The sequence below is a fragment of the Lineus longissimus genome, chromosome 1 (assembly GCF_910592395.1).
Source record: "Lineus longissimus chromosome 1, tnLinLong1.2, whole genome shotgun sequence".
NCBI lineage: Eukaryota > Metazoa > Nemertea > Pilidiophora > Heteronemertea > Lineidae > Lineus > Lineus longissimus.
Genome location: NC_088308.1, coordinates 18301285 through 18325747, shown reverse-complemented (window position 1 = coordinate 18325747; position 24463 = coordinate 18301285). Strand labels below are relative to the sequence as shown.

The 24463-nt window shown below is 38.3% G+C and overlaps 1 protein-coding gene across 9 annotated transcripts in view; it reads left to right on the top strand.

The window, feature by feature from the left end:
• The window catches only part of LOC135489670 (transcription factor 7-like 2), a 212262-nt gene that overhangs the window by 168095 nt on the left and 19704 nt on the right, over positions 1-24463 (top strand). For 3 of the 9 annotated variants that reach the window (XM_064775184.1, XM_064775132.1, XM_064775192.1), the window contains 6 exons: positions 8409-8499; positions 14072-14278; positions 16035-16118; positions 17437-17638; positions 21289-21463; positions 23829-23901. In XM_064775184.1, the coding sequence (XP_064631254.1) occupies positions 8409-8499; positions 14072-14278; positions 16035-16118; positions 17437-17638; positions 21289-21463; positions 23829-23901 (832 nt within the window). Of the gene's footprint in view, positions 1-8408; positions 8500-14071; positions 14279-16034; positions 16119-17436; positions 17639-20720; positions 20893-21288; positions 21464-23828; positions 23902-24463 lie in introns of those variants that run through there. The other 6 variants (XR_010447198.1, XM_064775168.1, XM_064775160.1 and 3 more) reach the window with 6 other exon arrangements.

Genomic DNA, 24463 nt, shown 5'->3' with positions numbered 1-24463 from the left:
TGCAAAATGAGAGGGCATAGTTAATTAATGAAAGGAACAAAGGAAATTATGGACTTTTGATATGTGCGATGAAAGTGCCCGTGAAAGCATTGTCCTTGGACCTGCATCAATTGTTCAGTTTGATGTACAATTGGTGAAATCAGAAGTCTAGAATCAAACCCGGGAATCAAAGCAGCTGCCGCATTATTAAAACGTCATTAACCCAGTGTCCTAATGTGGTTTCCGAGCATTTGTCATGTTTGTGGCAAAATAACAATTTGGGTTCTTAAATTTGTTGGAATTATAATGATACGGGCAGTCAACAAACTGCTCACAGTTGTGCTAAAAAATCAACAATAATCATTCAAATTGTTTAACCCTTAAAGTTTTCCATACCATGTCATTTACATTTTTTGCAACTGGCAAAAATTCATGAAAGAGAACAGTTTGATATAAATATTTATTTAGTCAATGTAATGTATCCTCCAAAATGCAAAATGAAATGGATAAAACAAATATTCTCTAAACCAGTCAATAAAATAGCCACAGAAAGTGCCTAGCATGTCTGTGTATTGTGTTAGAGGTACATCAATAACAATGGTTGATAACAGTAATTATCTGTAACAATCACAATGGAATGATGAAATAGTTTTCTTGTAATTTGAAATTAGAGCGCTATCGTGGAAAATTGTCACTGACTCAAATTTAATTCGTAATTGCTACAATTTCTTATGTCATCTTCCGTTTAACACTATCACAGTGCATGTCGACAAGATAAATTCCTCTTGAAATCTTCATGTCGAATTCTTTCATGTTCTGCTATGCTTCTCAAGTGCAATACGTGGGTATACCTAAAAGATGGAGAGTCTCTTTGGAACAAAATAATAAATTTTGTAAAAATAATTTTTATCAAATTGTCAGTTGTTTTTACGTGATAATGAAATTTATATGTTATTTTATCGAGCGCTCAATAAACCTTGCTCCACTCTGTTATCATTTTCATGAATTCCTCTTTCTAAAGCGCAAGGTGCAATTTACAATCAACTATAATTAAATAGAATAAAAATATGAAAGAAACTCGGATTGTCTAAATTATTACTGTAGTTCTTCATTTGTTTGACATCATAATAAAATTATCATCAGTTCTTCAAACATTGACAGTTAAATGATATAAATTCCTCTTCCCTCTCATCACAATGTGCGTTTAGCTCGCTTTCAAAAACACTTGAACCTTATCACTAGCAATCATTCATGAAATGACCATCGCCACGAGTACGAGATAAAATTAATAGATTATCATCCGACTTTATTTCATGGTGACGCGAACCTTTGGCGTCAGAAACGTGCCCGGCAGATCAATGGGCACGCATTTAATCCACATGCGTTGAATGACGCAGCAGTAATGAGGAGTCTCCATTGTCGTAGTATGGTGGTGTTCATTTCAAAGGCTTTAGTTATTTTGCTGCCAGAGGCAGTTAAGCGACGACCTGCAATAGGATGGCATATTGAACGCTATACTCGCATTATGTTCACAGTTTATATTTTGCTCTGAAGCATCACCAATAGGCATCAATGTTGATTTCTCCGCGCGGCGTAAAGCACCTTTAATTAGTGATCCGGTGGCAAGTAGCAAGCGATACTGACAACACTACTTGGTTTGTTCTGACGACATCACAAATACTACGCCACACTCTTTGGCTTTTTACCTCTCGACTATTAAAGGCCTTTTATCTAATCCCGAGACGCAGTTTGTCTACAGAAGTGATTCAGGATATACTCAACGAATCGACATTTACTGTGTTGTGTTCATTCTGTCACCTCGCTCAGAAGGGGTGTGCTCCGTTTTTCTCGCATTTGATTACTTGGCTATTGAACGCGTCAACTTAATAACATCGCGGCCATCCGATTAAATCGCCATCATGGATATGGAGGAAGTAGGTAGGGTGGATTATTTTACTTTTCTCGTTGTGTTGTTTGTTTTTCGCGATCTTGCGGTCACGCAATGTGATTGGTGTTGTTATTCAAGTCGTCATGACGACAGTGTCCCTGGGCAGTTTTACAGTTGGCTGCCCCGAATTACACATCCTATAACAATCGGGGCTATTCACGACAACTTCGAATTAGAACTTGAAGATGTCATGCCATTGTTGTCACTTCCACAATTCCTCAGGTGGGAAGTCGGCAGATAAGCCACACTTTTGAAATCTTGGATTGGAACTTAGCTAATTTGTTCGCTGTATTCATAACTGATACCATAGCTGTCAGTATAGATTATAATCATAGGCCACAACTTGTCAGCAAATTCTCTCCGTTTGTCTTGCCGAGAGGAAATCACCCGTAGCGCATGTTTTCTTGTTGCATTTATCGATAGCGCAAGTTTGTTTTAATTGGATTACTTGCTTTATGCCTCTTGTCACGAATTGAAGTCTTTAATTTGAGAATTAGATTACAACTATAAAGGTGGTTTGGTCGTGTTTAGAAATGACATTGTGACTTGCGATAGCGGGATGAAGTTTAGCCGTGGTGTTATGCGAGGGGTGGAACGTCTTGAGCTGAAGTACAGATAAAGAATTTATTTAAATGTTTCTTGTGCAATGGGGTATCTTTGGAATATCAATTTTTAAAGCGTTTTGTTGTCTCAGCGCACTATATCTGTTGGCCTCAAGATGTTCGTTACAATACACTATCTATTTGTGTTCCCTCTGCTACAATATACGGAACTAAGTGCATTTTACCGTCCGTTCTTTATATAAAATTTGGGTGTTACGAGAATTATTGGTGTAAATAATATCTTAAAACTTTAATAAAATCTGATTATTTGAAATGTTAGCTGTGTACATGTCATTTTGTATAAAGCTGTTTAAAATCCAATCCAAAAAATTAATGTCGAAGTTGTGTAATATGTTACCTCGGTTATTTGAGTAAAATCAACAAAAATTGTTTGCTCGATATAAATGCTGTTGGCTGAATCATCACATTTGGTTCAGTCAATACATCTGACATTGAATTATCCCTTGGGTATAAAATTATGTGCTATGTGCCAAAGTAAATCGTGTTGTTTTCCACTATACCTTATGGCATATTTTCTGATCGTTCAAATTTATTTTCGATCATCCCCCGTTTGTATTTTGAAACCAGTTGCTGGAAGTTAGGGTTGTTGAATTTTAACGACTGATAATTGTAATTTGAATAGATCAGAATAACTAATTTCCTCCAAACAAATGTAGAAAGGGCTTCGAACCATCTTTGCTACAATATTTGAAGAATGTTGCAATTTTCTCTAATTTCTTGTGGATGGAATAAATGTATTTCAGATTTGTGCCGGCATGCAACGCCAGTGTCTTTCTACCTCTGCAGAGCCTACTAGGTGAGGTTCTCTGTCACCCATTGTTCTGGAGTTGAGACCAATCTTGCCTTCAACTCTTTGAAGTTATTTATATTTTGATGGGAAATACGGCCTCGGGGCAGACGGCTCCCTACCCAAAGAGTTCATCATATAGCCTGTAATGAGGAGGAGAAAAATGGGCACGATCTGATGACCATGGCAGGGGTTACCATTGATGTTAAACCTGCATGAGGATTTATTAGTTGAGGTCTTAGTATTCTAATGATAGGGTCCGTTTCTCAGGGGTTGACGAGAAAGTTTTCAGTCGTGTTCAGTCAAATTGCATGCAGTCAATATTCTGCTGATATTGCCATTGATATATTGTATTTTCTGCGTTTTACTGTTGGTTAAATCTTAAAGAAATTTCTGTGTAATATATTTCTCAAGAGTAGTCAGTTGCTGATGATTGAGAAAGTATTGAGTGCCGTAGTGTATGCCACCCAGTTAACATTCGGCAGATATTTTTGTTGAAATTTTGTATTTTCTGAGTTTTATTGTCGAAAGATTATTTTAAGTTCTTTTGAAAATTATACAGATACTCGTTGTTATCTTTCATTCCATTTCAAAATTGAATTTGAACAGATGTGAGCTATCAAACTACGATAATGATAAGCCATTTCGTAATCTAAGTTTTGACACAATCTTGTGCATAACTGTGATCTATCTAAGATGACAAATGATCATACAAAATTACTGATAACTCAGTTGGGTAACAAAGTGACAAATTGATTTTCGAAGACTTATAGGTAGACGGAAAAAATTGTGAAATGATTACACGCCAAATAAAAAAGCTAGTCGTTTGCATAGCAGATAAGCATTGTTGGCATAATGGCTTGAAACAATGGCGAAATTCCAACAGAATAGCGACACAGCTTTGTATATGTCCCTTTGTGTACAGTCAGCAGTGATATGTACCTATCATTTTTTCCAACATAGAATATGTTAGCTGTCATTGTAACATCGCTAGATATCAAATTGCAAATCGATGCTAATCAATAAGTTCAATTTTCCATGGTTAGTGCCTCAAGCAATACACACTTCTCATACGTCACTGAGCGAGACTTTTTTTCAAAGTTCATCTCATTGGACGTCATCAGGTCTTTTTTTCGCATTATTATACAGGGGTTTGGTGCCTAGGTAGAAGGGTCCAGACCTGTTATTGGGTGGGGAAAATGTCGCGTTTGGAATTACTGTTTTTCAAATAAAGGTTGGGCTGGATCTGTGATTGTTGCCTGGTATCCGTTTTGACACAGTGTCCTTCTGAAGGACAAGTTTAATATTGCTAGAGTGGTTTCAGGGTATCAGATGAGGTGGAATTTTGAGAAATATACTTTTGAATAGAATTCAAACTTCTTTATTCCCATGTGACCACTGCATTTCCACGGTTGTCGATATTGCATCGATGGATTTCATATAATCGCTACGTTAGTTGAGGGTATAGCTAGTGTAGTAAAATGCTAATCTATGAAAAGTTATAGAATTACAACCCCTGCCTTCAGAATAGGGATGGTGTGTGTCGATTTATCAATTTCTCCACATCGACTTCATGTAGCATTGCACAGCTCCACTTCCACAAGTAAAGTAAAACGAGGAAATTACAAATTGTAAAATTACCTTCCGATTTGAAATAGTTTGCGGCAAATAACCAAACGCTCTAATTTCTAACTACCAATGCAAATTTTGGTGGCTAAGATCAGGTAGATGAAGCCGCATCCTCTAATTTCAAGATATTTTGATGATGGAAGCATTTCAGGGCTTTGATCATGCAGTTTAAACATTCTGGTTTCAAATGTAGAATAAGCAAGGAAACAAGCCGATGGCTGAATTACCGTTTGAGTTAACCTAGAGGTATGGGGTGAATTGGAGAATCTCAAATTATATTCTGATTATGGGATATCGTATATGAACATTGTTTGGGTGTTGTTTTCATTATAGTCGGTGATACCAAATAAAACAAGACTTAGTTTGCAGCACGGCACATCCTACCTCCGATTTGATTCTGCCCATCATATGGTGGATATTTTGTTTGGAAGTAAAAGTCTCAATTTCTTCTGATAAAAACAAAAAAATCTGACTTAAGCAGTGTCAAATTTGGAGAAAGTCTATAAGTATTCGACTGCTCCTGGTATGAACTTGAGACGTGTCTATTTATAGCCCAGCAGCCATTTTTGTCACCATTAGATGAGCCCTAATGTTAAAAGCCCCGTTCGTCGTTAGACACACTCAAAACAAAGGACGCCTGATTAATAAGAGTGTTTGAAACATTACTCTTGCATTTGCTTTTAAACAAGAGTGAGGATCAAAAAGTCACCCGACCACTTCAATCCTTTGCAATTTGCTTATGCGTTAGCTTGCAATGCTCCGATTTCAACGCTCGCTTTAATACAAGTTTTTCTCACGGACTACTTAGCCCGTTTTTCTTATGCAACTCTTAAGTAGACGGTCTCCTCTTCCTTAAATGAACAACCGTTTCTCTTGGTGCCTTTTGTGCGAGTTTTTCTCCCGTGTACTTAGGTCATACTTATGTCATAACCAATGCTTTTAAAAATATCATCATCTTTTTCTATGTCGTAATTACCTGTTTAACTTTCTTCAAACCTGAAGTACTCCACATCGACAAGAACAAAACAACACCTTTTTTGCGTGTGACATGTAAGAACTTCGCCCTCTCTCCTGTCTTGAGACTGCGAGATCCGAACTGCTTCATCCTCGGGATGTCTTCCGTGACATTGTCTGTATAGGTATTCAGAAGCTGGGGGAGAAAAAATTGAATCTTGTAAGAAAGCCGCTTGGATAGTCGGACTCTCCATACTGTGACAGATCAAGTGTAGCTATTATTTTACCACTGCCACAAAGGAAACAGCATTCTTTCTCTGTTCTCATCTCCTAGATTTATCTCGCCTTTCATTGTATCATCTAACTATTGATGTGCTAGGCGCATTCGATACTCCGAAAGGAAGTCCTGTGTTGTATCGACACCTCGGTGACTTTCATGATCCTATGAAACTCTAGTGTTCGTCTTATTCTCGCTATTGTTAACATCATGCGAGGCATTGTTGTTAGAGCCCATCTTCGAATATCATGCTAGTTGGTGTGAAAGTTAACTTCCCCTGTGTACCGGGGACCTGCCGGGTCAACAGATTTTTTGTTGAGGATCCCGTTGCAGTGATGTATATCTCTTTGGTTGACAATCATGCCACTCCGGTGAGATGATCCTTGGGGTTCTTGCATTCAAGGGTTCGCCTTTAGATCCGACTTAGGTTTGAGCATCTTATAGGTGTTGTCAAGTGCTTGTCAAGATTATTGGTGATTTCCCTGAGACCATTCACACTTCTTCTTCTCCGTCTTGGCATCATGGTCGAGGAGAGAAAGAACTCCTATTATACTTTCCGTTATGATCATCTGGGATAACGTCGCTCCTTGACTTTGACGTATCGTCTGCTCTGCCTTCCTGATGAGCAGCGATGTTGACTGACCACTGTTACGTCTGCTTCGCAGCGGTCTACAGTGATGTTATTGGTAGGTTACCGAATTCCAAATTTGTCACAATTTTCCTCAAAATTCGATCCAAATGAATGGGTTTCGTACATCAGAACCAGAACCCACTAAGATTTCTCTTCCAGCACATCCCTGTCATTGAGATGGTGGGGTTGCTTCTATCATAAATGCCATACCTATAGGAAGTGAACTTTAGTGTGCGTTGGCTGAATCAACAGAAAAAAGCAGCATTCAAGCTTTATGTTAAAGAAGACTCATTTTAGAGAGAAGACAGTTGATATGTATAAGATCTCAATTTGAATCACCTTATTCAAACAAAAGTTCAGTTGAAATTCAGCTTGCCAAGAATTTCAAACCCTGTCTCACTCTGCCATGTGTCACATAATCAGTCAAAACAAGTGAAGTTTGCCTTCCTTTGGTTCATGAATAAAAAAGAAGCCTCAGCAAAAGGTATAACTTGCAGTTCCTTAATGCATTTTCGGGTTTCTCAAAGTGTTTTGAGTGGGGTTAATAAATTCAAGCAGGTTTTATCAAGGCGTCTCGAGCACAGTTGACTCCATTTGGCCAAACACTTGGGTAAGTTTCGATTGAAGTCCCGTTTGATGTCTACGGTTGCCTTTTTCCATCGACAATCTTATTAGAAGCATTGTCTTTGGTCTTGACCTCTCAAAGGAATTCCGTGATGACTAGGGCTTTGATTTAAGGATCTAAGGAAAGCCTTTGATGTGCATTCTGCGGTGGCTTTGTTTTAGTTCCCTTTGTGCGAGATGTTGCTAAGACGTTCCATGATCAGCGGTTGGGTATGATCTTGATGTGTGCTGTGGTCTGGGTATATATTGCCAGTGTAGGCAAGGTTTGTTTATGACACTTATGACAGTATTTATCTGTTGTGGTTTCGTTTTTGGTCCCTGCTCGTGGAATATTGCTCAGAAGTTCTTTGGATCAGCAGTTAAGGTATATAAAGTCTTGATGAGTACAGTGATCTCAGGTATTGTTGTGTAGATAAGCTTAATTGCTTGTTATGACACTTATGGTTTTCAACAGTACGGTTATGATGTTTTCAAGTTGTAGACATTTTTGATTTCATGATATTCGTGTATGTCTTTGCCAAAGAAGGTGGTGTATAGAGTCATGTTGTGGATGATCTTTTGGCTTCTACATTTCACTACGTTATTTCCTTGCGCAGTTGTAAGGTACTGAACTAGAATGTCATCCGTCTTTTTCATTTTTTCGGGCAGACAAAGGTTGCTTTGGGAAACAACACTGATTTCGTGAATGAATACAAACATCTGATGGCCATTTAAGTTTGTTTCAAACTAATTGATTCACTTTTCATTTCAGCTCAAGTAATTTGGAAAGATTCCTGCTTCTTACATTTAAGAATACTGCAATTGGTTCTAACAGGTTGCAATTGTCCCCTTTGTCCTTCCTCCCATAGCAGGCCTTTTGATCCTGTTTTAGGAAGGATGAAAAGGCCTGCTGTGGGAGGATGCCTTCGTCATATATTTGCTGCGACTTGTCTCACCTCTGTCTTGTGTCTTTCCAGGTTTACCGCGACCACCCATGTACCCCATCCCTCCACACCCTAGCCAGTACCCACATCCAATTTATAGTCCAGAATTCTCTCAAGTGCAATGGTAAGTACTTTATTCAATGTCAAATATGGTAGAACCTCTCTATTAAGGACGCCACTGAGACTCAGAGCTGCTATCCGTTCAGAGAGATGTCCTGATTACTTGTCAAATTGAATGAAAGTGACTTATTTGAGACCAAATTCAGTGTCTTCAATAGGAAGGGTGCTCTGCTTACAGAGGTGTCCAAAGAGAGGTTACACTGTAATTGAAGAGTTCCATTGAAAAGTATGCAAAAACTCACAACGTTTTGATAATCGCAAGGTCTGCAGCACAAAATATACAGCCACAATTTTTATCTGCAATATCGAAAGGTCAAGCTGACACTCTTGCTGGAAACAGTCCACTTGACCTGGCGTGCGAGTCACTTCCTTCTCCCTTGATGGTATTCCCCTGGGTACGCAAGAGACCCATCAACATGGCACCCCTGGGCCATCTGCCTGGCCGACACACCGATCTCATCTGGAATGGCAGTCGGCATTACCTTGCAATAACACAGAATCCCCAACAGCCATCGACAAAGGACTGTCACAAGATACTACAAAGAAGGACCATTAGTTGTTTAAAAGAACGTAATAGCTACGAAATTGCTTTTTCTAAGTATTTACAATTTGCCATTAGATGTAATAACCTAATGCCATGATCTAATTTATGGCTAACTTTGACGAGTTTCGTTTTGATGGCATTAACAGAATGCTTGACCTTTGTTCCCGGCAATGTAATTATGGAATTGAAGCTGGATGTCATCTTTAGCAAATGATGCTGCATTCCAGCCTTGTTCCCGTCACCTGGCGGGGAATGTGGCCTTTGGTAACAATTATTCTCATTTACCGATCGGAGTGGTTGCCTTTACGACCATTACCGTGTTATGGTATTACGGAAATACCGCTGTCATCAAGTTCGCCGAGAACTGATCACCCATTTCGGGTCCCTTGAAGCATCTGGAACAGAATTGAATCAATTTGTTCCTTATATGATAATCTCTGTTATCCTAATGCCACTTTAGTCAGCAGAATTTCATTTTGTCTCTTTTCCTGTATTTCATGACTTGTGCTGCTTGGGAAAAATTTTCAAGTCTGATATTTATATGGCGATAGCATATATCGTGACATCCTTTAAGTTGCTTCCTTGGCAAATCAGCCAATGAATCGACATCACTTGGGGCTATGAGCCGTGACTGTAGGTATTTAATTTCAATTCAAATAATTTGAATGAAAAACAAACAAACGGTACGTTTGAAACAGAAGCGACATATTGAGTTCTTAACTTTAATCTTCATTTCGAGACATTGGAATCTATTTTTTCAAACCTTGAGCTATCATATTACTTTGTAATTAATTTTCATGTTTTGGGGGTGCGCTTTTGAAGCATGTGAAAATTAACCTGGTGTTGATTATATGGAAAAGGGGTGGATTCATCCCATGAGCTGGATTGCCTTACATGAATAATAACTGATACCACTGAATATCTCTTTGACTTCAAATGTTTGAACTTGTATTTGTTCAAGATCTTTATTGTCTAATTGAATTATGTTTATGTGATGTAATGTATCAGTTGTTTTCCATTCTTTGATGTATGACGGTGGTTTTCTGATGTAAGTGAGTTGAGTCAGAGTTCATGTTCAGGTGTGATGTGAATGTGTTGCTAGAAAATTTAACATTGGGTTTTATGGTTTCAAAGCAAATAGCATTAAAAAGTTGTTATAAGTGGCCTGTTTTGCTTTGTAATGTTTATTGATTGGAAGATTCTTAATATCTATCAATGATTTTTGTAAACTGGTCAATAGAATAACAGAGAATACAATAGAGTTTTAGTGAGAGGTAATAAGTTTAGGTAAAATTTGATTATCACCAGTTTGGTTTGATAAACGTTTAAGCCAAAGTTTACCAAATATCAAAATTCTAACTTGTTGCCAATATGGAACATATTTTACCATCATCGCCAGCATAACTATCACATCCACTTTACCCAAAGATTTAGCCCAAGAAATGTAACCCAAATAGAAACTATGTGATGTCAAAGTTCTAACTTGTTGACAATATGGGTGTTTATACCATCAACGCCAGCACAACTATCACATCTGATTTACCCAAAGATTTAGCCCAAGAAAGTTAACCCAAATAGAAACTATGTGATATCAAAGTTCCAACTTGCCGTCAATATGGATACATATGTTACCACCAACATGACCAACACATCCTCGTTAAACCGACGCAGAGTCGACAAGAGAAAAAGTCACTATTTGATCTTGTCCAGCCGCCTTTGTTTCAAGACATTATGAGGCTCGATGGCTATCATGGCTGTAGTAGGGTGTAATTGGAGCAATTGGACCACTTTGTCCTCCTCTCCCATCTGGATATACGCAGTGATTATTTGTACCTCATTCCACCTGAATGCCCGGCCTTGTTATTCACTTTGTCCGCACTCTTTAATTTCGTCCACGGCCATCGCGCCCAGATGACTGTTCTCAGTCGCTCCCAGCTGCTGGTTGGGACGCTCATGATATAAAATGTTATATTCCTGCGACTGTCCGCCAACATGTAAGTTAACATCTTCGCAATATAAGTTTTCAACAGTAGTTAAAAGATCAATTGAAAACACACCAACACGATATACATGATTTCATTTCTCTATTCAAGTATATATTTATGTATATTTATATCTTTTTTGCTTGAATTGACGCAAAAGGTACTTAAATAGATACATTGATTATGTCTTGAATTACTAGAGAATATATCATATCTATTGTGAATGAATATGGAATAGTCAATGCAGTGGACAGTGTAACTGGTTGGTAGTTGTCACTGTTTGATAGATATAAAGATGTGTCTATAAGTAATAATAGTGCACATATTGTTGCTGGTCGATAGATATAAAGATGTATCTATAAGTAAGAATAGTCAATGCAGTGGACATATTGTTGCTGGTCAATAGACAGAAAGATATATCAGAAGTAAGAATCCTCAATGCGGTGGACATTGTTGCTGGTCGATAGATAGAAAGATGTATCTATATGTTAGAATCCTCAATGCAGTGAACATATTGTTGCTGGTTGATAGATAGAAAGATGTATCTATAAGTTAGAATCCTCAATGCAGTGACCATATTGTTGCTGGTTGATAGATAGAAAGATGTATCTATAAGTAAGAATCCTCAATGCAGTGGACATTCTTGCTGGTTGATAGATAGAAAGATGTATCTATAAGTAAGAATCTTCAATGCAATGGACATTGTTGCTGGTTGATAGATAGAAAGATGTATCTATAAGTTAGAATCCTCAATAATGTGGACTTATTTGCTTAAAGGACCAATATGCTCATCAAGAGCAGTTTTGATATGGAATAAAATGGTGACACAATGACCTTTCTTAACATTTTAAGGCGGAATCTGATGAAACTCATGATTGGTAATTCAATAGGATAAATGGTTTCTATCTCTAACTGCTTCCATTGTCCAAGACATGCTCAATGTGTCACTTGACAGTTTGATTGTGAACAGAAGAATGCCTGTGTCAGCATCTTGACAAGTGGAAGGGGAAGCACTTGAGGAAGATGTTACAGTATCAGTTGGATCTGTCCGATGTTGGTGCAATAACATGGGGGGATTTGGCATCTTGCCTGGGGCAACCTGGTGGTCTTGTGCTGCCGTGGGGAACTGATGGGAGAGTTGACATTCCAGTTGTCTTGCACTATCTGGAATGGTGTAAGCCACATAATGAAGCATTGGGAGTCAAGAACTGAGGATTGAATTCACTGCCAATCCACTTGGTATTGATGAGTCTGGATCAGTTAGATCAGTCCAATATAGTCGCGGTAACATGGCTTTCTCTGTTTTGATGAATGTCCTGGGGTAACCCAATGGTCTTGCACCTTCCTGTAGGATGTATTGGACACTATGGGCCAAATTCATAAAGGGCGTTTGGCTTAAAACAGTGTTTAACTACTGAATAGACAGATTCAGGTCCTTCATGTAAATCTTCACCGAATATGAATAGGCCCTGAAACTGATCAGGGAGAAGTTACACTCGTCTAACCCTTAAACGCCCTTTATGAATTTGGCCCTATAGAGTTGTCTAGTTTGGATGGAGAATCTTCCAATCATAATGAAGACGTGACCCTTTCAAGGATATCATGATTGACACGATAAAATCACCAAGAATCCTATTATGTGCATAGAATGCCAAAAGCATAGATGATATTTTAGCTTCGTGTATAATCACTGGGATTAAAAACACTTTCCCTGGAGAAATCATCTTGATGTCATGAGCATGGGGGTGGATGCTTGCAGGGAAGCCATGATGCTATGGAGGCATTAGGAGAGACAAAGTAAATTTTTTCGAAAATGTTTCTCACTTGGAAAATAATGGCAAGAAATAGTTAACTGGTATTAAATCAGAAGAAATTGAAATTGAAATTGTAAGAGGAAATTGAGAATATGTGTGAATCAACATCAGATGTGATTTTATTGGCATATAGTATTTGGTCCCTGTAACATTTACAAGTACTTTTGTGTAGTTGCGTTACAAGAGGATAGCATCCGAACTTGTTGCCGTGGAAACAAGAGAGGGCCTGACAAATTAATCAAAGATTAAAAAATCTGGTGAAAAAAACGGATATCAGAAAAGACGGTGCTTGTGCTGTTGGTAATTAATATGCTTACTTGGAGCTGTGTTAATTTTTCTGGATTTCTCTCAGGTTCGGCAACTAATTTTCCAAAATTCAGGGTTCCGGCTATAAAAGCCTGGATGGGATGTGTAACTGCTTAGGAAGCTGTTGCTGGTAATATCATACAAATAATTCACTTTAAAATTCGAAATGATTGTTTGTTGTTTATGAGAATAAGAACTGAAGGTGGCCTATTCAGCTGATTATCATTATTTCTTGGCTGAACATTCTGTAGGTACTTTAGAATTGTTTAAGGAAAGTGATAAGTTAACAATGTCAGCCATGTCACCTCAGAGCATTACAGCAGCACGGTATCTCTCTGATTATCGAGTCGAGTCTGCCGACCTATAATCTGTCCACACTTATTTTTATTTCCGTACAGTACTATCATGTGAAATATAGATTTCCACTGACCCTTTGAAAATGTGTCATTTTGTCATTTTGTTGCGATCATCCATGAAAGCTTATAAATATGTTAATGTAGGCGTAATATCAGATTCCTGTTTGGGAATTTCATGATTTTGTTAGAAAGAATGACATTATGTAACTGCGTCACGATGTCTGGAGAATTAGTTACTTTCTTATATGCAGCATTCTGTCGGTTGCCAGGGAACGTTATAAGTTATTGGAAAGTCTTCCCTCGGTTCTTTTTGGATGACTGTATACTTCTTGGTATAAACTTATCATTCTGTTTATCTTGACGTTTGTGCATATTTTAGTGTCAGCGACAATGAAGATGGTTAAATGATGATGAAGAAGATGATGATGATGACGATTTGAGTAACGTTTGAGAATATTCCTTCTTTCAGATATTGCAATTAACATATAGTAAGGGAGAACAATGACACGAAAGTTCTCTTACATGGTTTTCCAGAAAATATTTTAAAACGAACTTTTTCTTTCGTCTTTTTCAGGCAAGGTCCACCTAGTTATCCTGTGACGTCGACGGGGTACCGGGGGCCCTACCCCTCATCATTAGTCACAAATTCAACGTTACGCTTTGGTCATCCGGGTCTGATTCCCCCTCCCCCTGGTGTCCACCACAGTGTCCCACACCCAGCAATAATCACACCGGGACCAAAACAAGAAATTCCACAATCACAAGCACAAGAGAATCACAGGTAACCCGAGTTTAAGTTTATCAATTCCTTGCTCCTTTTCGCCTTTCTTTTTGGACAGATAAGCACAGTTGATGACGTGTCCTGACATGCTCTCATGGTTCTACCGTACTATTTTTTTTCTCAATTCTCCCATGGCTTGATATAAGTTCTGAAGAGTGGGAGCAACTTTTCCACTGACCATTTATATGTTCTTGGGCAAGGAACTTGAACTTTGGAAGTTCATCGCCAAACATATCAAAATATTTTACTGGTATTGTGTCGTTAAAAGGATGACTTCAGGGAACCTCATTTTCTAATAACTGCTAATATCAGCAGTGATACCCGAAGAATGAGAAAATATCCAAAATTATTATGTTCTATTTGAAAAAAGGTTGCTAAATGAATTAACAAAGGAGGATATTGCATAACAAAAAGTATCGGAAGATTTTTACCAATTTCTAAGTGTTGAAAAAACTGAGGCATCAGTGTTGACACAGTTTCTTACATTCATAATTCAGACTTTGATCAAAGAATTAGTGTTGAACCAGGGAGATAATACTGAAACAAAAACCTTGGAATTGCAGCCACTGGGATATCTTGGTATAAGCCATTCACCACTAAAATAACATCTATTGTTCAAGAGCTATTTTCAAACGGAAGAAGTTTTTAGCCGATAATGTGGATATCTGCAATCGATGTCGAATCGATGAGCGGATAGAGTTTCTCTTATTATAACTCATTCAGTGTCAGGCAGTATCTTTATCTACTGATTTTTACTGTAAACTGCTGAATTTTTGCACCGATTTATTTATTATGCGATTTGCAAAATTGTCTGAGAAATGTAAAATTTTGTTGTTTTTGGCCAACTCGAGTGGTAAAATTGCTTCCACTCAGCACGGTATATTCTACTGTGCATCTTCGCGTACAAGGTGTCAAGCAGCCAGGTTGGTGAAAACCATCAAAAGAGATATGGTATCTGACAGTATGTCACAACCTGAAGAAGAAACAATTTCATAACAAAAGAAAAGTGACATCGGTCCAATGTCAGATTCAACAACACAGCGTCTGTTGAAATAGGACTGTTCCCGTTTTAATTACAGTATTTGTCCAAATGAGATGAAACCGTTTAATGATAAGCCGGAGTAATATCCTTCAATGGCAATCTTGTCATTATCGGCGATGCCACAAGCATTGTTTCTCTTTATTACCGTCGCACACAAGATAAAAGGAGGAGAACGCAGCCTCTCTGTGGTTATGTTGAATTAGCGCAAACCCCACATCCAAAATGGCCTCATTAAGGCCCCGCATAATCTAGTTTAGCAGTCAGGTCCCCAGCCTACAAGCGCAATTTAAATTACAAACTTAATTTATTTTGTCGGTAGTGTTTGTGTTTGGGCATGACAATACTTTGGAATGAGGGGAGAATACTTGGAGATAACGCAATATCGTCTCCTTGGGGTTTTCAATGTTAAGTGGTACGCCAATATATTGCGTTCGTCCGTCTCTGGAACTGTGCAGAGAGAGATTTGTCGTTTATTCTCTGGATCTGTGCTTGGAGAGATTTGTCTTTCATGTACAAACTCTGCCGGTGTGGAGTGGCATAGTCGTCATGGCATTTCTCTTTGCACTCAGTTTCAGGTCAATCAGACCAATATCAAGTGGGTTATGAGCAGGTGGCTAAGGGGGTTTGCAATGAAAGAGTTATAGAGGGAGAAAATAAGTTGATCTCAACCAAGTCTAGTAGCACAAGCATCTGACAAACTTTATGTAATAGAAGGTATCTTGATATTTCTAGAAATGGTTCCCTTCAACTAGATGAGGAAAAGCTATGGGAACACTCCAATCTCCTCTATGGCATGCAGTGAGTAGGCCACAAAGGCTTAGTGTCTATAGATGTCTGTACAACAAAATATGAAATATGTGAAAATTGTGCTTTTGTTTGCTTGAATATATATCAAAATTGTATCTAAAACCTATGAATAATGCCTTTTTGGATTTTTTTTCAAAATATTTCTTATCTATTTCTGAATCTGTCTTTCGTTTCTGGTCTATCTTTCCACTAAGTCAGATTCAAAGAAGGTTTTTTAAAGTAAGAGGAAAAACACATGGTGTTGTATGTTGAAGGTATCAATGACTGAACGTCTGGGAAAACAACTTTGGAACTAATTTCTTTGACCTTTTTGAAATTGAAAAAGAAATATCGATTTAAACAAAAATCACAAAGTAATTTGAAAAAAACATTGTTTTTATGCCGCGCTTTTAGAAAGTCAAGAAAGCACGGCTTAATCTCAAATTCTTGCTTCTACTTTCTCTCTTACATTGTCAAACTGACTTATGTGGAAATACTATAGAATCTTTTAAAAATATCTGTAAAACCTTTCTCACTTTCTTAACGAAATCTGTGTTAAATGGCTGTCTATCTCGCGAGTAATGATAATGCATGTTGTGACCTTGTACTTCTGTCTTTTTCCCCTAAAATGCCTTCCTGAACTCGTTGAAAAATCTCACCCAAGTTTGGGCATTATTCAATGGTTATCGTTTCTTTGTACCGTGCCAATCCACCCCAACTTGAACCAACTCACGCATACAATTCTATACTCGAAATGCGAATGATTTTGTTCCAGTTCAGGTGAGGCACTTTACTGGCATTGTTCCCATCCGTTCTGGAGACGTTTTTACCGCTCTCATTATGAATGGTCAGTCTTACCGAGGATTTCCAGGGATATCCTGTTGGTTCGTGAAAAATTGCGTCAATTCCTGTAAGATTTGGGAAGATTTCCTGCCTTCTATTTGTGCTCAGTTTTTACTGCTTTTCAATTCATCCCAGCTTCGGCTACGGAATAGGCTTTCGGACCAAAAAAGAAATAAAAATTCCTGTCATCGCCATTTCTGCAACTGTCGAGAATTGTTGAAGCTTTAGATTTTTATTGACCGTTAAGTTTTCTTGATGATCCTCTAAGTTGTGATGTGATTTTAACACAAAACGCAAATGGAAAGATATTTTCTTTCACCTTGGCATGTACGAGTGCAAAGATACTGCATTTTGTCGAAAGTTGACAAAAAGTCGCAGGCTGACATACATGTACTTGTAATGAGAACGGTGAAGAGTTTCTTCTGAACGGATAGGCACGAGGGGAGAAAGTGTTGTCTCAACAAGCGTGACAAAATTCTAATTTCAGCGCTGCACATTTCAGGCACCATCCAGGCCATGACCAGGTTCGGCATGACCAAGTCGAGCAGCCAGAACCAGAAAAGAAGAAACCTCATATAAAGAAACCGCTCAACGCCTTCATGTTATTTATGAAAGAAATGCGGGCACAAGTGGTGGCCGAATGTACACTCAAAGAATCGGCGGCTATTAACCAAATATTAGGAAGAAAAGTAAGTGTTTTTATGCTGCGATAATTGCTTCTCTCCCTTTTTGGAAAAAATGAACCGGGTCTCTCCTTTAAGAAAAAAGTTATGTACTTTTAGCTTGGACGTGATATAAGTTGGAAAAAGATGCTGGACTGACCAAATATGTGAAGTGAAATGACTGTTCTTACTACTTTGTGCCAGAGATATCTGTCCTAGTGGCTTTTAGGAATGAAAAAAGTATACTTCTGATTGCAAATGTTATTGAAAATAACGTTAAAGTCTCGAGTGTACTTAAACTTCACAACAGTCATCTTCTGTAATCTCCTTATTTCTGTACATACCTGCTTTCAGTGTACTATCACTTCATTTTCCAACACAATTCGCCTCATCCAATTACATCTTATTTTCGTAACGCGTAATCAAACTCGACTAGTGTAATTGTTGCCTCCAGAGAGACACTTATTATACCTGCAAACTACGCACGTTGACTTTTTACCGACACGTTGACTTTTTTCCGAACGAAAGGGAATACGAGTGTTAGGCTGAAACTCGATCGTCAACAACACTGGTGAAAATTCTGAACAGAAAATCTAGTATTTGAGAACTTCACAAATTGTAGGGTTTTGGGTAACAAGGCGTGGACTCTTGCACAAGTGTATCCTACAGCAACAGAGTCGCGCAGATGTACATACAAGGTGTATGGAAAGACCCCAGCGATGGAGATTGTAATGGTTCGCTGTTCTTCTTTCATCTGGCCTAATGTCGCATAATCGCACTCCCTGAGGAAACGATTCTCACAATTTTCACTCGCTTTTCAATTTTCTTTTGATTCTGGCAAACCCTTGGTGGTTTAATCGTCAAAAACTCGCATTATTTTCAATGAATTCTCTCTCTTTCATAAAACCTTTTTGGCTCCGTACTAAGTTTCGTTTTGAGAAAGAAACCCCAGTCCACAGACACATATAGTTACATGTAATTATTAACACAAATAAAGTTGCATACATTTTATCAACTTCCAAACTGCAGTCTCATTTTGTAGAAACAAAAGAACAGACCCCATTTAATAAAATCTCGCTCTTCGACTTGAGGGGCTGATTTCATTAAACTTGTATTATCAACGCATTTACTGTAGTATAGCAACATTGGTCTCTATACTCTTGTCTCATTTCAAAGAGACAAAAGAACCGCCCTGTTGTTACATGGAATCTTGGCATATGAATGGATATGGCATCGCAGGGTGCCTCAGGATCTAAAAACCACAAATTAGCGAAATCTATTTGAATTCTACACAAATGATTCCTTGAATGAGAGACTCTGATTTATTCACAGGCAGTTTTGTTTCTGAGCCTTTTACGTCTGGTTTTCCCATCGAGATTGAGATTGAGCCCAATGTCATTGACGCTCTTAGAGAATCTCGCTCGGAGGAAATTAACGTGCATAAAATGGCGGTTATTTGATGGATGAAAGTCCGCCATAACAAAATGATAAGTTAAGGTGTCAGAAGTATCATTAGCGATCAGTGGCAGTGTTTTGATAAGACGTGAATGGCCCGTGACACCGAGTCTTGCCCGTGTCAAGCTGACACGTGACGTGTTTGATCTGAAGAGATATTGCCGTGCAGCGAAAAACGTGGAATTCATATGATAAGATCTTGCGAACATGCGTTATTTTGTGAGTGGATTTGTGTGATAAGATCCTGCCAACATGCATTACGGTTGGTGGTATCATTGAATTATAGATGGATACATTTGACTCTAGAAAATTATAATCATGTCAGAAATATGACACTTTTAGCAAAATTGACATACACACCCTCCAGCTCATTAATTGCAATTGATGCTCAAAAAGCTTCAACCTAAATAGTCATTATTGGATAATTCTACTGTCTGTGTTTATTCATTTTTAATCCTTTATTTTCAGTAATTTCTCTCATTTGCAATCATGGCGTCATATTCTCAGCTTTGAATCTGCTCCTCGTAAAATTGGTCGATGACGTCAAAATACTCCATATCATTCTCTACAAATTTGTCATTTTCCTCCGAATTTGTACTTTTGTCTTTTTGAGTTTGAAATCATTCTCCACTCTCTCTATTTTAGTGTCAATAATGTTATTTATTTCCAGCTCTTCTGAATATGATTTTTCCCTGAATGTCGTCCGTTCATTCTCACTGTCTGTGTTGCGATCCCATTTAGTTCAGGCTTGCCCGTCACTTTAGATCTGTTCATCATTCCTGCATGCTCTTTCTAACAAACTTTAGTGTTTTTTTTTTTTAAATCTTTCAAAATATGTCCTCCAGCTTCAAATTCTCAAGTTCAGGCCCCATTTGAAGATTTCTTTATTTGCATCAAATCATGCCCATATCTTCCAGTTTACGTATCCGACGTACCGTCTGCATCCATTGATTCTAAGTGCACATTAGCCACTTTTTGGCGATGCACAATTTTTATCGGTTTGGTTATTCTGCAGAATGTTGAAAAATATCTCGCCTGAATGGCAAAAGCTTAGGCAACAATTCTGTAGCAATCCCGGAGATGACCACTTGAAGATTTTCATCTCTTGTGGCAAAATCGTCATAACAGCAGGATTCTGGTGTGAATAGCCATCTAATCCAACCGGCCACTTTCCAGATGACCGGGCTTAGAATTTTTCCAACCCAGTTGGTAGAAATGTCTCTTCTCTCCAGCTTTGAAAATAAGCAAATTTTTTTGGTTATTGCTTCATTTCCATTGGTCATTCAAATGAATTTGGAAAACAAAGGTGGTCAAACGTGAATGATCATATTATCCAAAATTGAACTTAAAATCTTCTGCAACATTTTGAGTATGAACTGCAGTTTTATATTTGATGAGATTTCCTTGGTGATGAGGTCGGTGTCCAAACACCTCATCAGCCAATTTATTGGGTTGACACTGATCAATGTTACTTCCCCATTCCAAAAACGATTTCGGTTTGGATTTCTGTGGTCAAACATTCCCTTCTTCAAATGGAATCTTCTTATTTTTCCTTCCCTCAATTTGATTTCACTTCGTGTACCTTTAGTTTTGTCATCGTTGGAGGAGTGACCAGATTGATGAACAGGTCTATAGTCTTAACTCTCCCTTTCAGTGGCATGCACTAGACAGATCGCAACAGGCTAAATATTACGAAATGGCGAGAAAGGAAAAAGAACTCCACATGCAGCTATACCCGGGTTGGAGCGCCCGGGACAGCTACGCCAAACACACCAAACGGAAAAAAGGGAAGAAGTTACCAATCTCAACTGATGCCATGGCGCAAGGTACTGTTTGGATCTTTTGGAGTTTTTCGAAGTCATATGATGCCGTTATTTGTTTCCTTTTCAGTGTTAGAATAGATTTCCCGCCCACATCCGATTGGCGGTCGACATCCGCTGTTGGCCGCCCATCGCTTGTGGGACTCCGTTTGGTTTCAGTCTTTTGAAAGAGGAACAATGAACGGCATTATCTGACTGACTCGAAAAGGCCTGAACTATGCCGGCTGCTGTGGGATTGGTAGAGGACTAGTCGTGTTTGCCTGGTCCTTTCCTTGCTCCGTTCTGCTGTGTTTGCTGCGCTGGCTCTCCTGGATCGCACTAACCGTGTTGGGTGTCTGATCACGCACTAACCCTCTTAGCTCCCACACCTAACAAACTAAGCCTCACGCTGGTTCATTTCAGTGGCATACGTTAGACAGATCAGAACAGGCAAAATATTACGATATGGCCCGAAAAGAAAAAGAACTTCACATGCAGCTTTACCCCGGTTGGAGTGCTAGAGACAACTATTCCAAACACAGCAAGCGGAAAAAGCGAAAGCGAGCGTCATCAGAGTCTGCCGATCCTGCATCATCAGGTACAGTCTGGCGTTCCGAGTTCGACTGAGTAATGCAGAGCTTTTATGATTTTGTTTCAGTGGCATGAATTAGACAGGTCTGAACAAGCAAAATACTATGAAATGGCCAAAAAAGAAAAAGAGCTTCACATGCAGTTGTATCCTACGTGGACGGCTCGTGATAACTACGCCACACACAGCAAACGGAAAAAGCGCAAAACGCGGCCGACGGACGATCTTGATTTGAAAGGGACAGGTAGAGTGGCTGCTTATGGCCTGTAACCTTTCACCTTTGACCTCTGAGCTCTTGGCAAAGACTGGAACCGATTCACTGGATGTTGTCTTCATTTGTGTCATATAACCGCCATTTATTGCTTTCTTTTATGAACTTGATATGATATGCATATTTTACGGAATTAGAATATTGTACTTACTGTCGTGTGTGTATTTTGTGGTTGTTTTCTTGAATGTTCCAGAAGTAATTAATTACTACTTTCTAGAAGATTTAAATGATCACATGTTCTGGCCTTGAGGTTAATGAATGTGGAAAAAAGCCTTGTCATTCACGTTGGATCTTATGATCAGAAAATTATTCAGATGACAGCAGCTTTTGTTCGGAAACGAAATTTCGAAATATGATGGCAGATTAGCTGACAATATCACACCCAAAAATTTTAGAAGGGAACAAATGTTTTACGTTGAAAATCTTAAACTTGTTGGAATTGTGGCTTTTTCTTTCCAAGAGTTAAGAGATGGCATTAAGTGTTGGCTTTGCCTTAAATATAGTGAAGCTTGCTTTAAGAGTCATTGCTTTGGTGCTTGAAATGTACAAACAGTTGAATGATGCCAGTTTTGAATGCATGGGGAATTTGATAAGATTTAACCAGAACTGTACCCTTCCGACATAATTGACCATGTTGACAGAATATTAAACTCATGCTGCAACGATCCTGCTTGACCTTTCTTAGAATACACATTTTAATCTCTAAAATGGGTGTGAGTTTGAGGAAATTAAACAATTTGGTCAGGTAGTGTCGATATTACACTTGAAATCAAAATATTGAAAACCAAAATATTGAGGTTGGATGAATTTGGCACTTTTTGGTCAGAAATGAGGAGACTTGTGTCTTGCTGATGCACAGCTTTCCCCAGTGGATGATTACTGCTACCCAACTGTTTGAATTCTCCTATTAAAATTGCTATGAGTTTTAAAATGGTGACTTTGGTGAAATTCGTGTGCATGCAAGGCTATTTTTATATTGAATTTCTAATTTGTCAGTTTTCTGTCTGAATCAATTGAGTAATACCCTGATTATGCAAAACCTAACCTGCCCGCCGCTCCTCGGTACCCAAAATTTGAATCATCCTGAAACAGCCGTGACTTAGTCATAACTGACTGCATCATCTGGTCTCTGCTTGGTATTTCTTGATCTGTCAGAAGATATTGATTTTTGCCCAGCAGCCGTTGAGCGAGAGAGGGGAGTGAACCAAGAAAGTGGGTGGGACCAAGTTAGTCATAAATCAACGAGGTCACTTCGACGATGAGGAATATGTGATTCATGCAGCGCCATTGAAAATGTTCGAATGAAACAACAATTTTAATCCCGGATATTTATCTCGGACGAATGAATTACTTAGTAAAATTAACTGTTTTCAAATTTTTGAGACCCTTATACCCCATGCACTCACCTCATCTTAAAACTCGCCTATTTTGAATTCGTGGCAGAGGTTTCAAATTAATTCTTTAATCAGTTCATTTCATCATTACATATACATTGGTAGATATTAACTTGGTAGATATTTTAGATCATCAGTGTGCTAATTGATATTTTTCTTCCAGTTATATGTAAACCCCATTGTATTTGCAACCTAACTTCAGCTATCTACAAATTATAAATAGTGCTTGAAATTATATTGAGAGTGATTTTCAAGCTCTGATCAATTCACCAACTGATTTGGAATGAAGTATCCTGAAATATGATGGCCCAAATTTTGTAATATCCTAGTATCATGATATCCCAAATATTTAGATATCCTAAATGATATGATATCCCAAATATTTAGATATCCTAAATATTATGATATCACAATTATTGTGATGTTCTAAATTAGTATCAAGATATTCCAAATATTTAGACATCCTAAATGATATGATATCCCAAATATTTAGATATCCTAAATATCGTAATATCACAATTATTTTGATGTCCTAAATAATGTGATATTTCAAAGATTTTGATACCGTACATATCATATCCCGAATAAGGTGGTAATATCCAGAATATTGTGTTATCCAATATTCCTAGTTTAGCAAAGAGAATGGGGTTTACAGTTGTTTCCTCAACTCTTTTGGAAAAAATTTCAAATGTATGCATTGCTTTTTCAGAGTGTACCAATCCCAAAAAGTGTCGAGCGCGGTTCGGGGTAGAACACCAAGGCCAGTGGTGCAAACCTTGCCGGTAAGTACCACCCTGTGTCACGTTTTGTGTTTTCAACTTTGGTGTGTGGAATTTGCCCAAGATTCTAGACAAGATTGAAGAAACGCTTTGTTGGAGAATGCAGACTGCTTGGTTAGAAAATGAAGAAAAAAGGTGCTTGGTTCGCATCATAGATGGCGTTTCAGACGTTCTCCAAAATGACTGCCGTGGTAAAAGGCATTGCTCTTGAATTTAAATAGTCCCCTGGCGATACTCATTACTTAAGCCCCCCCCCCACATCAGAACATTTTTGGGAGTCTAGAATCTTTGGTGCACTCTATTTTACATCCGTAGCCATAGTCTAGAGGTTACTTCTTACTAATCACTAGACATCCTAGAACTATGTTGTTCAAATCCATGTTTGCTTCTAGAAATCCAATTCTTTTTCAAAGCCAGGTTCATTTCTTTCTAAAATATTGGTAGAAATAGCCGTCATTGATTTTGGTCCTACGACAAGAAGTTGTTTGGGCCAGTATGGAAAGACAGTAGAGGCACCTAGTGGTGACTTGGTGTACTCAACTTTTTTGGATTCAGTTTGTATTTG